Source organism: Mytilus californianus, unplaced genomic scaffold (assembly GCF_021869535.1).
Source record: "Mytilus californianus isolate M0D057914Y unplaced genomic scaffold, xbMytCali1.0.p SCAF_1, whole genome shotgun sequence".
NCBI lineage: Eukaryota > Metazoa > Mollusca > Bivalvia > Mytilida > Mytilidae > Mytilus > Mytilus californianus.
In genome coordinates this window covers 86026476-86043171 of record NW_026262581.1, presented here as the reverse complement: position 1 = coordinate 86043171, position 16696 = coordinate 86026476, and the positions used below count along the sequence as shown (strand labels likewise).

Here is a 16696-nt window from a genome sequence, read left to right as displayed (position 1 = left end):
TCATAAATATGTTGTTTTGGGAATATTCAAACATGACTTATTGTCATATTTATATAGTTTCCGTGTGGATATAGGGAGATATTGACAGTAAAAATTTACTACTCCCAATTCATTGATTTTAATCAGTCATTATCAATCATTACTTATTTGATCAATTGAATTGAATTGAATTTTAATCATTACGCACGTTTCTCTAATTTTGAATTCTGGGTTCTGACCAATCTTATAAATTTTGATACACCACACATTGATTATATTAGTCGCATGTTATTTTCCGTCATATCTATTCGGAACATTGCACTTTGCATTTTCCGTTAAATCATTAGAGAAACAGAGAAACAGATTCTCCCAATTTACCCCTGAGATTAAAATTTTCAAATTTTAACTATCTAGAGTGGACAAATATTGTAATCAACGGGCTTGTATGGTAAAATCTGTATTTAACTTAACTGAATAACCAGACTTTTCGGCTTTGGAAGTAAGCATAATTTGCATTCAGGGATTCCTTACGAACAAGGCTTGGTTAAGTTTTGGTATGGTAAATTGCGATGCAATTCAGATGGTACGAGATATTCATTCTCGATCCTTAATATGGATATTAATAGATTTTCAATCTTTCAAAATATGTAAATTTTATTTCTTGATTGATAATATATGATGATATAAACTAGCCACTGTCATAAAGAAATTTCATCTGCATTCCTATTTTGAGTAACAGCATTAATCAGAAATATATCTAATCTCATCAACATCTATATAAAATCATTTTCTAAATTGATTTTATTATTATGAATGTATTTCAGACTAACATCGGTGAAACCCGAATGATAAAAAAATTGTAATTTCAAATTTGGGATTTGAAAAGGAGTTTTTAATTTTTGTTTCCCATTTGAATTTCAATTATTAACGTCATATGAAACGACTTTCTATTAATTTTGATGTTTCGAAATTATTGAATCCATGCATGCATATATACTAAATTAACTCCTGTATGCACGTATTTGTCTATTACGAATTTATAACGTATTATCATATGAAATAATATTCCATTCGATGATTGTTGGAATCAAGTTAATTAACTTTCGAGTTTGTTGCCAAAGTTTACAGGAAGAGACAATGATAGGCAATCAACACAGAGCACGTGACAAATAAGTTAGTTGATAGAGTCATGATATTTTTTTTTATATTTTCCTTGCGTTCCCATTTGTTAATTAAACCTTACTATTTACCTCCCAGTGCACGTTTGTTTACATTCTTTCGTCACGTTTTTCCACTCGCACTTGCACTGTGCGGAGGCCGAAGTTTTAACGAGAGGTCCCGTAGTTAAGGTAACTGCATATTTGTAAATATCGGTTAACTAGTTTACGGGAATACAATAATTTAATAGCAGTTTTTCGTCACGGTTTTCCCCTCGCACTTGCACTGTGCGAAGGCCGAAGTTCTTATACGAGAGGTCCCGTAGTTAAGGTAACTGCATATGGGTAAATATCGGTTAACTAGTTTACGGGAATGCAATAATTTAATAGCAGTTAATTTAATTGATGATTGAGAGATTCTGTATAAAACTATCTACTTCGCGTTGATTGGATTGCATATATGACGTTTCGTTGAAAAACTAACTTCTCCTTTGAAGCATAAGGGAATCACATCATCGTCTCCTTGCTTCCACTTACTTCAAATGCAGCATAATGTGGATTCATTTACGAAAGCTTCTTAACCAAATTCATTTCGTTTCAATCAGATGAAATCAGATCCAACATATGCGATTCTTTATTCAAAAGATAAATTTTTCCAAGCGTGGAAGCATGCGAGTCCATTTCCAATATTTAAGTTCACAATATCAATTTTCCGATTATGGTTTAGCAGACTTTTATTTCTATTTCCTTATCTGATCGGAATGTTTTTGTCGTCCCTTTTTATTTATAACTTGACCACCCGCCTTTCTCTACATATTTTTCTTTTTATTCTTAAGTGTTCATTGAAGCCTCTCAAAAGTTGTTCTTAAAAATCCTTTCTTCTTTAACTAAACTGTTAGGAATTGCAATATAAAACAAGCGTTCAACAGCAGATAACAGCGACAATAACCATAAGTTTTTCTCGTTTCTCGTTTTTTATATAGATTAGACCGTTGGTTTTCCTGTTTGAATTGTTTTACACTAGTCTTTTGGGGCCCTTTATAGCTTGCTGCTCGGTGTGAGCCAAGGCTCCGTGTTGAAGGCCGTACTTTGACCTATAATTGTTTACTTTTCACACATTGTGACTTGGATGGATAGTTGTCTCATTAGCACTCATACCACATCTTCTTATTTATAAGAACTGAATAATAATAATACATATGAACGATTAAGCGCCTGTAAAAAATGTTCTGATCGGACTTAAATAAGTGCCGTTAGATCTAGTTGGACGCTAAACAGGTGATTGTACAATACTGACGAATCCACGTAGTAGGACGTGAAATGTGCATGAGCAAAATTAATCTTAGAATTGGGGTCTTCCAACTGCACCAACATGTTCACGGACTATTTTTGTCTTTCAGGGGGTACTTATCGTTGAATATAATGCTGTGTTTAAGAAAAAACAGTGCACTTGTAGATTGATTACAGAAGTATGTGACGAATTTACTGGAGCAATATTTTTATTGACAACTTCAAGCAACCAACAATTAAAATAACACTTTATACATTTGATGAACAGCTTGCTCGATTTAAAGTGTTTATTTCCATTAGAATGTCATTGATGTGCTGAGTATCCAATCATTTTGTTACTAACAGGTTAATGAGATCACCACGTGAATTTATAATAATGAATTAAATCAATAACGATTATTATATTTACGTAAATGATTAAATGTGCATATATTATTTGCAAAACAGGTGTTCAGCTTTTAAATCATTTAGAAATATTAACAATGAATTGACACAATTAAAAGATGTTAAATAATTTTTAAACAGTGTACTTCCTTTGATACCTAGGATAGAAAAGCCTAATTGTTCCGAACAGTTCAATATTTTATAAACAACAAATTAACAGAAAAGTGAACATATCAATGAAAGTTCATACCAACACAAAACTACTGACTACTGGGCTGGTGATACCCTCGGGAACGAAACGTCCAACAGTAGTGGCATAGACCCATTGATAAAAACTCAAAAAAGATATTATAGAATTTCTTTTGAGGCTAGAAACATTTCTCACACAAAACTATGAATCATTTAAGTGTGTTCTAGCTAACTTGTTGGTACTCCGTTGTTACAGCTCCTTACCTTTGTTTCAAGTGTCGGTGTCTAGCCTTCTACCATCAGAAGAATTAATCTTTTGAATGCGAAATCTAGGGGGTATTATGTTAATCGATTTGTAATTTGTAGTTTGTGCAGTTGTTTGCCTGTTCCGTATTGGGTCAAAGACTTGGTTTACCACAAAGTATACCATCAAGATGTGGTCACATGAATACACATTTTTATTATAATGTGAACTTGTAAAACAGAACTTTTCCTTTCCTTTTTGTGTTTTTCTGCTATGCATGCACTGATTTTGAGTCATGGATAGATACCCCACATTCTTTCTTTTCCATTAAATTAAGGTTCATTGAACATTGAAATGTGACAGTGCCAGCGGGGCATGATTTCATATGGAGAATATTATCTTTTAATTTAAAAGATATTTAACATAAATTGAGAAAGTAGTCATTAGGAATTCCAGTTTCTTATCTCTCATGCATTGATCTTGGAACTTCATAGAAATGTGTTGTGGTGCTTATCGGTTATTTTCGCTGTTATCTACTGTTGAACGCTTGTTTTAGATTGCAACTCCTAAGTATCTTGGCTATTTACATCATAGAAGAGACAGTGACTTTTAAGATACTGATTTGTTGCATCAAATTCGTGCTACAAACGGTTCTTATTACCACGAAAACCACCAAACAACCTTAGTCACCTTAGATAAAAAAATAAAAACGCCTGAGCCTACAATTATTTACCATTGTCTAGACTTTCCGTACACTTTCAAAACGGTGAATATTAACAATGAAATATCACATTTATTTAGAAAGATTTGCAATAATTTTAATATCTTAATGAAACATAAGACAACTAAGCGTAATAAAAAATCCACATCAAAGACTGACTGACAAGGTCATGACTGAAAGAAAAACAAACAAAAACGCAGGTACTAAATAGTTTCTATTGTTATAGCATACAATGAATGATGTTGTCAGGGATATTTTATGACATGGAATATTTGTAATAAAATCAATTGTCGCTTCAGGAATAAGTGATTTTGTTATTTTCGCATTTTCTAAATTTGTGTGATTTTTTTCTTTCCAAGTTTAGGCCTTCAACATTCAATTAATTAATGGAATAGAACAGGAAAGAATCCAATTCGACTGGGTTTAACAAAAAACTATTTCCATTTTTGAAAAGATATAACAGTTCGTAAATTTACTGAAGTGTTATTTACTACGTTAACTGTTTAGGTGTTCGTGTTCCCCCCCAAAAAATTTAAAAAAGTATCCAGTTAAATTACACAAATAGAAAAGGGTGAAAGGATACCAAAGGGGAAATCAAAGGTAAGAGTCGAAATAAAAGATGACAAAAACATGGCAAGAAGAAAACGAAAAAAGACTAACAATAGTCCACAAAAACACAACACAGAAAACTTAAGATTGGGCGACACGAATCCCATAAAACGGGGGACATATTCTTGTGCAACGGAATGGTTGGTAGTTCCTGCTCTTCTAGGGGACTTATAGATATTCTATCGAAATTTTTAAAAAAATGGTCTGGGAGAGTATTCAATATTAAGTTAAATTCATAAACACGGGGTCTTTTATAACCGACTCGGTGGTCTCGTGGTAGCGTGTTCGCCTCGAGTGCGGGAGGTCGAGGGTTGGAACCCCGGCCGGGTCAAACGAAAGACCTAAAAGAATTGGTATTTGCTGCTTCTTCGCTAAGCACGCGACATTAAGGAGGAAGAGCAAAGACTGGTCGGCTCGGAGTCAGACTTTTTAAATCTTTATGTTATTACCTATATATCTACCCTCAAGTTTACAAACTTGGTTTTTCGATATAGTTTGGAAGAGTTTGTGTATATTGTACGCCCTGTAATGTATCGGATAACTTAGACACACGACAATCTATAAGAATAAAGAAAAAAAACATCACTTGTATATCATTATTTTTGATATAAAAAATGACTTCAACATCTATGATATATATAAACTGTTAATACACATTGCATGTCGGTTCATAGCCTGAAAATGGGCATCAAATAATGATCAGGTAATACAATACACTATTTTTCCACCTTTTGCAAAAAACCTTCACAAAAAATTAACTAATATAATAATTAACAAACAGGTGTAACCATACGATGTGACAATTAGGTGTATAATAATTGAGCAATGAAGTAAGGGGATTTATTATTCCTTGTCATAAAAACCTAGCTAAAAATCCTATCACTTTTCCTTAATTAAACAATAAATACATAGCTTAAACAAAATTTCCCTTAATCACTCTAATTTGTCTTACCATAAACCATCTGTGTGACGCATTCCTAAGAATCAGATGATGGGTGAATCATAGCAAAAAAAAAAAAAAAAACAGAAAGAAAAAAACTACTAATATAATAATTAACGGTCAAATTTTTTGCCACACAAGAGATGGCTTTCTATGGTTTAGTAATTTGATGGAATTTTGATGTGCAAGAATCTATCATGTCAAAATGCTTGATTTCACAGTTGTTTGTAGTCATGTTAACAAGTAGCATGAAGATAACTATTTCCGCGTTGTCTTCTTTCAGCCAAGACAAGTCAGAAAGTGTTTTTGGTGGATAGATGTCTTCATGTGGACCAGTATTTTTAGCCACCATGTTGATCGGTCTAAGATACATTCAAATGAAATTAACATTTTATCGCCCTGAATATATATGTAGTGGTTGCCACTGGACCTTAATTACTTATATCAATTAATTATTCAATCAAATATTTGTTTTCGTGCATTTTTTGCATTGTTTCTTCGTGCAGAAATCATATGCAGGAGTATGTATTTGGTATATGAAAATTTAACAAAATTTTAAAATGATACTTCTATACAAAACTTGAACCTTTATTTTGATCCATCTTTGTTAGATTCGAGTTTTCTACTTTTTCTTGTTATCCTAACGACTCTATATATTCATACATCCCTGGCTTTTAAATGTTTGGGTTTGAGCGTTTCTGATGAAGGTAAATCCAGAAAGCGTTTCTGATGAAGGTAAATCCAGAAAGCGCTTCTGATGAAGGTAAATCCAGAAAGCGCTTCTGATGAAGGTAAATCCAGAAAGCGTTTCTGATGAAGGTAAATCCAGAAAGCGCTTCTGATGAAGGTAAATCCAGAAAGCACTTCTGATCAGTCTGATGCAAGAAATGCATATAGTGCATGTTATTGTAAACCGAACTTCATTAACATGCACAAACCCTTCTTCCTATACTTTTAGTTGTTTCTCTTACAAATCTGTTGATACAAACACTACATTGGATTAAAGTTAGTTCACAATGAACACAACCTTATAAAGATATACATTAAGTAGTTAATGGTACAATTGATGTCATTAAATAATCACATTATATCCAGCTTCCTATAATAAGTATTAAAATCCTTGTACGACAATTGTAATTGCTACTTATTTTTTATTAATCATCATCACTTTTTTTACAGAAATAATGCAACCAGTTCTGTTTGTGATAACAGCTTTTGTTATCCAAAGGATACAAGGATATGGAACAGGTGCCCCGCAATCTAAATGTGGAGATATGTTTCCGTTACACAGTAGAATACAACCAGAAAATGGCTTACCGCCATACACACTGACAGCTAGTTCTTACACTTACAAACAAGGCGATACAATAACAGGTAAGTCGGTGATCAGGATAAAGCATATCAAGGATTTATTTTTTCTGTATCATACAAAATGATTTAAGATCAGAAAGCACTTGAAAATAATGTTAATTGTTGTAATGATTTAAAAGAACAAAAATTTCTTCAATTATAAATACTCTGAATAATAATAATAATAATAATGATGATAATAATAATAATAATAATAATAATAATAATAATAATAATAATAATAATAGAACAGGGAAATTAAAATAATTGTAAATCTTGCTCATTGTTTATGTGTCTATAAGTAAATGTCTTCGCTGAATTATAAATTGCTAATATAGGTCTGCGTATGAAAGTATTTATAAAACAAGTAATAGCTTTTCTAAAAAAGCTAGCCGTCTCTTAGCTGATGACAGTGGCTTTGTAGATTAATTCATTCAGAATAGCCTTGCATATAAATCAGCAAATTTTACCAAACACGTTAAGAAGCAGTATACCGTTCAATGTTGGGTGTCAAATAAGGTCCTTATCGTACTAATCCTTCAAAGCTTAACATACTGGATTGACATAATCTTTTGTGAGAGACCGTTCTTTTAAAATGCCAACAGTTTTTCGTATTTGAAATTTATAATTTACTTTTATTTCTCTTTCTCTCATATAGCACATATATATAGTATATAATGGTCAATAAACCTCAAAACAACTATTCTTTATTAACCAAATGTTTTACAACATATAGGTACATATATAATTAATTTATATACTAAATATAGATTACAAAAATATACGATCATGACAAAACAGACAGAAGTATTAAATACACATAAAAATAAATACCTATAAAGACAACTAGAAGTTTGTTCTTGACCCTCCTCATTGTTTTGAAGTAATATTCATTGTTTGCTATTAGGATATTTTTTTTACATGTATTCACAACTATTTTATATATCATAGCTAGACTTGGGAGGATTAAAAAATTAAAATATTGTACTGACATGTCCATTGTAGAAGACCGTATGTTGAAATTTAGAAGTAAATTGTTTTGTTTGTTGTTTAATTGGGTTGCTGTCTAAACTAATTACGTATACTTCATATCTCCTTTAAAATCATTCATAGAAATTAAGCATTGCTGAAATATGATAGCATACATGTTCAATTGCTTTCATCGTCTGAGAGTAGTTTTATATTCTTCTTATATATATATATATTTCCCTTTCGATTTTTTTAGTCTTCTGTCCTTCATCGTCTGCTATTTTGATAGGGAGAGCTAGAAAACGTTCAACCCAGCCCAAACCCTACCCTAAAGACCGGGGGGGGGGGGGGGGGTCACTTATCACAATTTTCATTTGTAGTCAGTGAGAGGTAGGGATCAGCCACTAGAATAGGCCTATTTCAAGCTTCATGATATTTGATGAGGTCGAGAAATTTAGGTGATATTTAAGCTAAGTCAAGGTTGAAGATTAAATCTGAAACTAATCAGATGTCGATACTTTTTTTCAAATGCAATTAAAATCACTGTCGTAAATGCTTTATATATTTGTCAAGCAATGTATCCCCTATGATGAAATAGCGTAACCATGCATCATAGCTATGTGTAGACATACTAATTGTAAAAAAATATTTGATCGCTAGGGTATTTTCCTTTTACCAGACTGAGACATGTTTGTGCTTTTACCATAAAAAGGTCGCACTCCCCTTTCCGAGATAAAAATTCCCGTTTAAATTAATATCTAATCGAACATATCTCCCTTTTAGTCATGTTTGATTATTGCTTTTTGGTTTTTTTACTAAGTATAAATATTTATAATCTAGGCTAAGAAAAAAGCACGATGTTTTCATAAGTATGCTTTCGTGAACAAGATGTACGTAACAGTGAGCGACTGGATAGAACGCTGTGTTTACAATATTTCAAGAGTTTCTGCTATTTATAGATAAGTGTTACCTGTGTACCGATTTGCATGATTGGTAACCAGGCAAAATCTAATTGCTAAAATAGAGAGTTCAATTCCGACACTTTACGGGATCAAAAGACATTTACTAGGTTTCGAATTGTCACAACCAATCAACACAAGTTAGCTATGATAGAGCTGGGAACAGTTTTAAAGTTCCTGGATAGAGTCAGCAATATCTTCCAATCAGATAGTAAGAAGCATTCAGCCCGCAGACTGTCCATCGTTCAACTCTTAATAACGTCTCCTCGGAGACGTTAATCATAAAAGTAAGAATGAATAAATAAAATAAAAAAAAAAAAAAAAAAAAAACCAAGACAATATCGATAATTCGCTAACCTTCGAACTCTATGGAGTTGCATAGTATTTTATGATTCTATTTATATTCCAGTAACACTTGCATCACCGACTGGAGCGTCGTTTGCAGGTTACATCCTAGGAGCTAAAGACCAAACAACTTTAAACAGTAATCTTGGTAGATTTACAAATACAGCGACAGGCAGAACATTAAGTTGTGGCACATCGGTACTTTTCAGTTTTGTGATTTATATACTAATATAAGATGGTATTATACGAAGATGTTGTTAATAAATCGTGTTGACAAATATTTCGGCTTAACAAATAGCCTTCTTCGGTGTCAATTATTTTAACAATACTGATAATATGTATAAAAATAGCTCAATTGTTTTAACAATACTGATAATATGTATAAAAATAGCTCAATTGAGCTATTTTTATACATATTATCAGTATTGTTAAAATAATTGACACCGAAGAAGGCTATTTGTTAAGCCGAAATATTTGTCAACACGATTTATTAACAACATCTTCGTATAATACCATCTTATATTAGTATCGTTGTGCAAATCTCTAGACTTATATAATTTTTTCCTTATCTGCACAGTATCGTCTATTCTAGACGATCCGGTACATAGTAAATTTGCTGGTTGATCCTTTTTATAGACTTCTATATATATATATATATATATATATATATATATATATATATACTATATGATGAATAAAATAACCTTAACCACTTCTAGAATGATTCATTTGGTTGAAAAATTTATCCAAGTTAATTAATATTTTGTTATCTGATTTAGGTGAACTAGTTATTTGAGTACAAAGAGTTTGGCAAATACAGCATTAAAAAAGCTAAATATTTTCATGAGGTTAAATTTCAGTTAAATGGCAATGATTTTTTTGTCTTCTAGTTTGAAGTCGCAAACATTTTGTCAGTGATTGGTAATTTTCTACTAAAACCTCTGTATACTAACATTGTTATTGAAGGGACATGTGGTATATCACTGATATATAAGAAATCATACACTGTTTTATTTGTTAGGGTGCTGGTGCTGTTACTCATCAAAATAGCCAGCCGGAGTATCAACTACAGTTTCAATGGCAGCCAACAGCTGACACTACTGGTAATGTAGTTTTTATGTAAGTAATGTATTTATAGGTCACACCATATAATTCATTCCATTCTTTTATATTTTGCGATGGAGAGTAAATTACATACAGATTGAGTATAAATGATTTGGGTATAAGTTACAACACTATTTTTTAAAATGTTATTTGGAGAAATAAAATATTGATGTTTTTCCAGACAAATATTGTTTGTTATGTTTAAAATGATAACATGAAAAATAAGTTATACTTTGTTCGGAGTACTTCTCTAGTCTGGAAAGAATTGAAATGCGAGTGATATCCTTAACTATTTTATTCAATCAATAAATTAAGCTGAATATTCATATGTGTTTAATTTTAGAGCAACGGTTGTGGAATCTTATTCAACGTTTTGGCTGAACATTGTTACTTCTACAATTTATCCAGAGGTACAAACTACGCAGGCATCTGTGGTACAAACACCTAAGGTACCAGAAACGACAACACAACCGGTAACAGAATCCTTTCAACCGACTACTATCACTACTAGTACTACTAGAACTACTACCATTATGCAAACTACTAAAACTAGTATAGTATGTACTACTAATTTATTTTCCTTTTTTCTTCTTTTTTTAACATTATCACTCTAATATTATAATAAATATTTTTCATTGGTGATTGATATATTTTAAACTCATTTCGGCAATGGTTCTATATTTATTTGATTACATAAGATATAAATTGCATTCTGGCGTTCTGGTTGTTCTGAATATTTAGGAATTTCCGTAGTTGTTTATTAAATATGAAGTTGTTAAAGTTGAATGAATATTTTGTAGCTATTATTGCCGTTTAACTATAAGCTTGCCAATAAATAAGAGATGTCTGCTACCAATTTAGAAAATTCCAATTTCAATTAAATTCGAATTTGGTTTGGTAAATTTTCAAGAACTATTCTTTATATAAATTCTTCAGGTAGTGATTTTTGGCGGACTACTTTTCGATATACCATGTTCATCGGACGATTTTGAACGAATAAGCACACAACATGTCAGCTTGAATTCACGTTACACAAACAAAACAAGGATGCGTTTGATACAATCGGCGGTTGTTGAAGAAACGGAAATAAAATATTTCAAAGATTGTTTCTCAGTTTTCAAGAGTATATTGCTTTGTAATTTTATAAACTGGAACAGTATTCTTACACAATACCACTTTATATACATGTGTAAACAAAAGCAATTCACCCACAAACTTTACTTAAAAACGTTCTTACGTTTTTTCGTTTGTGAGTGAATTTGTCCCGTTTACACACTGGGTTTATATGTAAAGTTTGTGAGTGATTTTGCCCTGTTTACACACTGTGTTTGTATGTAAAGTTTGTGAGTGATTTTGCCCTGTTTACACACTGTGTTTGTATGTAAAGTTTGTGAGTGATTTTGTCCTGTTTACACACTGTGTTTGTATGTAAAGTTTGTGAGTGATTTTGTCCTGTTTACACATCGAACTTTTATGTAAAATGTTTGAGTGATTGCTCCAGTTACACATCAATATCCAGAAATGATTAATCCTATAATAAATTATCAATCTTAAAATAACAGAAACCAACCCGAAACAACAATAAAAACGAATGCAAAGCACACACTCACTTCATCAGCACATTTCCAATTCAGAATGATTAGGGAATTTCCCTCTGATAATGAATCTTTTCACATTTTTTTCTTGGAATATTTATAAGTTTCCTCATGTTGACTATCTTTTCAGTTACCGGGAGATACTAGTTCTCTGAAATCCGATTCTGAGTGTGGAGCTACGAAAGGATGTTTTATAGATTGTACTGGTAACTCATGTAACTATATTGTAACCTGGAGAGATAATGGTGATGCAGTGGACTTTGAACTGTCAACAAAACTGCAAGACACAAACAATAAATGGATTGCCATTGCCTTTTCGAGTGACATTAAGATGGTATATTTTTTTATTATCTTTGTTGCAATTATCGCAATTTAAAGTCATAATTTGCTACCTCATAAAAAACCAATGAAACAAGTGCTAAATACTAATATATTTGTTGATTTGATTGATTGATAGTCGTTGATCTCCGCTTTATCGCATGTCGGGGAAAGAATAAATATTTGAAAACGAAAATTGAACAAAAATACTTTTTATGCCAATATATAAAAAAAGACGTGGTATAATTACCAATGAGACAGCTCTTCGCCAGACACCAAATGACTTAGAAGTTAACATATGTCACCGTACGGCCTTAACAATCAGCAAAACCCATACCGCATAGTCGTCAGCTATAAAAGGTAATTTGTTTTAAAAAATAAAACAGAGAATCTTATTAGTTTACATTTGATTGTTATTTAACATGTCATTAAAGACACTTCACATGATAATGATTATTATTTTCTTTTTAATTTTTTCAGGGTGGAGATGAAGTAGTGGCCTGTTTTAATGTTGGTGGTAGCACAGATGTACAACGGAGCTATAATGACGGCAAAATTAATACTCAAGTTACAAATGTAATTATCTAACAACCTAACATTTCAGATGTAATCGATTATCATTACATCTGATATGTTGGTGACTTCGGTAGATAAAGGCCATTCCTTTCATTATAGCAGCTGATTTATGAATATTACGGATGTTTGAAGCCTCAAAAACTTTATTCTGGGTACCTCTTTTAATAATAGGAAAGTACATTTGTTCAGTTCGAATATGTATACGAAATGATAAATATATTCTGATGTTATAAATAGGACTGTATTTTTTTTGGATTTTTTTTTTATAATTGTTAGGATAACAGAACTATATTCACATACCTAACATGTTATGATAAACTGTCAGATGGGGGAATCTTTGGTGTTTTTTTGTAGAACTGTGTCAAATTTTTGTATTGTCAAAGAGAGCTGTCACAATTGATTGAGTATTAAGGTGAACTCGTTATAACTGTTAAGAAAAACTATGCCTTTTGTCATTTCCTTCTCCAAAAATTTCAAAAAAACTTTCATATAGACTTTATTTGCACGATTTGGTCTGACTTGTGTGTCCGTTGTGATAACCCCTTTGCCAATTGACCATCCTCGGCTCTATCAGTTTCTGAAACTTTTTCTTGCTCTTCGGTCCTTGACTGTTAGTAAATTTAGAAAAAAAACAGCAGTTTATGTTCATAACACTTTGTTTCAATGTCTTATAACTTGTTGTTCAAGTTTTTAGCTAAATCTATTACTGTAGTAAGTTTAGCAATGCTTCCTTGCAATGCTTGATATGCATCATGCTCATTCTATTGAAACTGTATACCTGGCGTATTTTGTATCTGTTTACAAGTTTTGTTTCAATTTATAGATTTTAAATGTTATCCATTTTTTCTTCGATCTAGTTTTGTCTATTTCATTCCAACATTCGATATTTTATGAAGATCTCTTAGGGAAGTTCTAATAATCTTTTGGGATACAGAAGACAGAGAAATATTGTGACAAAAATAAAAAAGAGCTCAATTAAAACATATTTTTATGAAAGAACTGCTGGTGGTCCAAAATCAACAACATTTTATTCCACTATTAAACCATTTTTATCAAATAAAAGCATTAGATCAAACAATAACATAATTTTATATGAAAATGATAAAATTCTCAGTGATCCTAAAGAGGTATCAGAAATTTTCAATAAATTTTTCATAAATGTAGCTAAAGATATAGGAGATAAAAACATAAAAATAGACAGAAATCACCCAAGTATAATCAAAATTGAAGAAAATAAAACTGATTATAATGAGTTGAATTTTAAACCTGTAACAGAAGAGTTTGTGAGTAACCGCACGATTTACTTTTACTTAAATTGGAAGCATACGGTCTATCTAAAAATTCTCTAAAATTATCAAAAAGTTATTTAGAAAACAGAAAACAACGCATTAAAATTGGAAGTTCTTACAGTGAATGGGATCGTATGTTTAAAGGTGTACCACAAGGGTCAATTCTTGGTCCAGTTCTTTTCAATGTCTTCATAAATGACATATTTCATTTTGTACAAAAAAGCACCATTTATAATTATGCTGATGATAACACTGTATCATATAGTGATCATGATTAAGATAAAGTTGTTGAAAGTTTAGAAACTGATAGTTTAAATCTAATAAACTGGTTTTCTATAAATTTAATGAAGGCTAATCCTGACAAATTCCAGGCTATAGCCATTGGAAAAAAAACAAATAAACATAATTTGATATTTAATTTAAATGGAAACAAAATTTTTTGTGAAGAAAATGTTAAACTTCTTGGAATAACTATAGATTCGGACTTAAACTTTAACAATCATATATCTGAAATATGTAAAAAGGCATCAAGACAATTAAATATTCTAAAACGTATGGGTAAATATTTAAACATGCTAGGTAGGTTAACAGCATACTACTCATTCATTCTTTCGAATTTTAACTATTGTCCAGTAATTTGGCACTACTGTAGCGAAAAAAATTCTTTTAAAATGGAAAAAATTCAAGAAAGAGCTCTAAGATTCATTTATGAAGATTATGATAGTCCATACGAAAAACTGCTAGAAAAATCTAAATTACCATCTTTAAAAATAAGAAGAATAAAAACAATTGCAATAGAAACATTTAAAATAATTCACAAAAAAAGTCCGAGCTACCTTCATGATTTGATTGATATAAAAATTAACAAGTATGATTTAAGATCACAGGAAACAGCAGTACTCCCAAGGGTCCGAACTACTAAGTATGGCTTAAAATCGTTTCGCTATAATGCTGCACAAATCTGGAATGAGCTGCCGAACCATTGTCGAACGGAAACATCTTTTGACCAATTAAAAAAATTGGTACAAACATGGGATCCAAGTAACAGCTCATGCCAGTGCAGTGCATGCATATAGTGTTATACCTGTGTTTATTCTCTTTTGACTATTTGACTTGTGCAATCTTATTATTAACTTGCGCTATGTTTTAAGTGTACTATGCTTTTAACTTATATATGTCATTTATGGTATCTTACCATGCATTATATGTTTAAAATTGTATTGTTTTCATGACTTTTGTATGTGTGTATTGTATTTTGTTATTAAGTCGATTTGAAAAGCTCACTAGAGCTTGTGTTTATGTAGTTTATGGAATATCGACTCTAAATAAAACTTTGAATCTTGAATCTTGAAATGGAAAGAAGTTTCCATTTAAAGAGAGAAATCATATCGGAAATATAGGCTTTACCCAGACACACAAACAATACAATATTATATAACTTCGTTCCGTGGTGTATAATTACATGTCCTCTTTGCGCAAGATAAACTGAAGGCCGTTTTAAGTTTCTTTCATAAAGAAAACAAGATCTAAAGTAAATAATTGTATTCATTTATAAATTTAGACAAATTCTAACTTGAATTGAACATTAACATAACTTTTTAAACCATGTTAAAGTTTAATAAAATATTTAAATTGGTTTTGTTCACATGTCTAATCACATTAACAAAATTATAAAATTTGTATCATGAAATTTGCAGAACAAGAAATACATAACTTGCTACATGCCCTTTTAAGGGTTGGCAAATTTAGGGGTGATGTTGAGGGATACATTAATTTTACATACAGTATATATGCATTCAAAATTAATCTTATAGCCGTCAGCTGGACTGTCAAATACAGTGGTTACAGTTCAAGATGGAATGTTCAAATGTAGTTTTCGAAAGAACAAGCGACTATCAAGACGTAAAAGACAAACCACCAGTTCATTGTTTGTGGACTTAGATAACGACTATAACTTAATGTTTGGCACAGGACCGGCTTATCCAGGTATGTTGTTTATGGACTTAGATAACGACTATACCTTAATGTTTGGCACAGGACCGGCTTATCCATTCAAGTATGTTGTTTGTGGACTTAGATAACGACTATAACTTAATGTTTAGCACATGACCGGCTTATCCAGGTATGCATGTGATACTTGTCTGAAGCAATGATTGGTCGATACATTCCTCTGTTATCAATATATAAATTATCCGATGAAGTTACTCAAAGAAAAATTCAAAAAGAACAAAATGAAGGTAAAAGCAAATCAAAACGACACACACAGTGCTATATATTGTCTTGTTAAAGAGAAAATGTTTTTTTAAAATAATATGGATAATGCATACTCTATCGATATAATAAAAAGAGGGGTTCCGTATAAGTCTTTATAACGGATAATTTCATAACAACGGTTATTATATCTCGTGTTAAGATGCTAGGTTTTATTGGTTAATGCGATGGTGCCAATCTACTCTAACACATAGCTCAGGGTGTAACAATGTTTTCAGTGTAAGGGAGCTACCATTTAATTTCTATGGAGAAAAGGGGGGCTAGGATGAAAAAATTGTGTCCTGCATTTTTTTTAGGTGTAATCTCTGTCCTCTATTCACTTTTTTTCACTCCGTTCGGTCCTGCCTTTTTTTGTTGTTGCAAAGTTGTTCATCCTGCCTTTTTTTTCAAATTTCATCCTAGCCCCC

The 16696-nt window shown here is 31.4% G+C and overlaps 1 protein-coding gene across 1 annotated transcript in view; it reads left to right on the top strand.

The window, feature by feature from the left end:
- The window catches only part of LOC127725413 (putative ferric-chelate reductase 1 homolog), a 43069-nt gene that overhangs the window by 16721 nt on the left and 9652 nt on the right, over positions 1-16696 (top strand). Inside the window, exons 2-8 of the mRNA XM_052232351.1 lie at positions 6693-6887; positions 9201-9334; positions 10158-10255; positions 10584-10797; positions 11966-12169; positions 12634-12729; positions 15833-16004. Coding sequence (XP_052088311.1) covers positions 6698-6887; positions 9201-9334; positions 10158-10255; positions 10584-10797; positions 11966-12169; positions 12634-12729; positions 15833-16004 — 1108 coding nt within the window. The 5' untranslated portion in view covers positions 6693-6697. The remainder of the gene's footprint in view (positions 1-6692; positions 6888-9200; positions 9335-10157; positions 10256-10583; positions 10798-11965; positions 12170-12633; positions 12730-15832; positions 16005-16696) is intronic.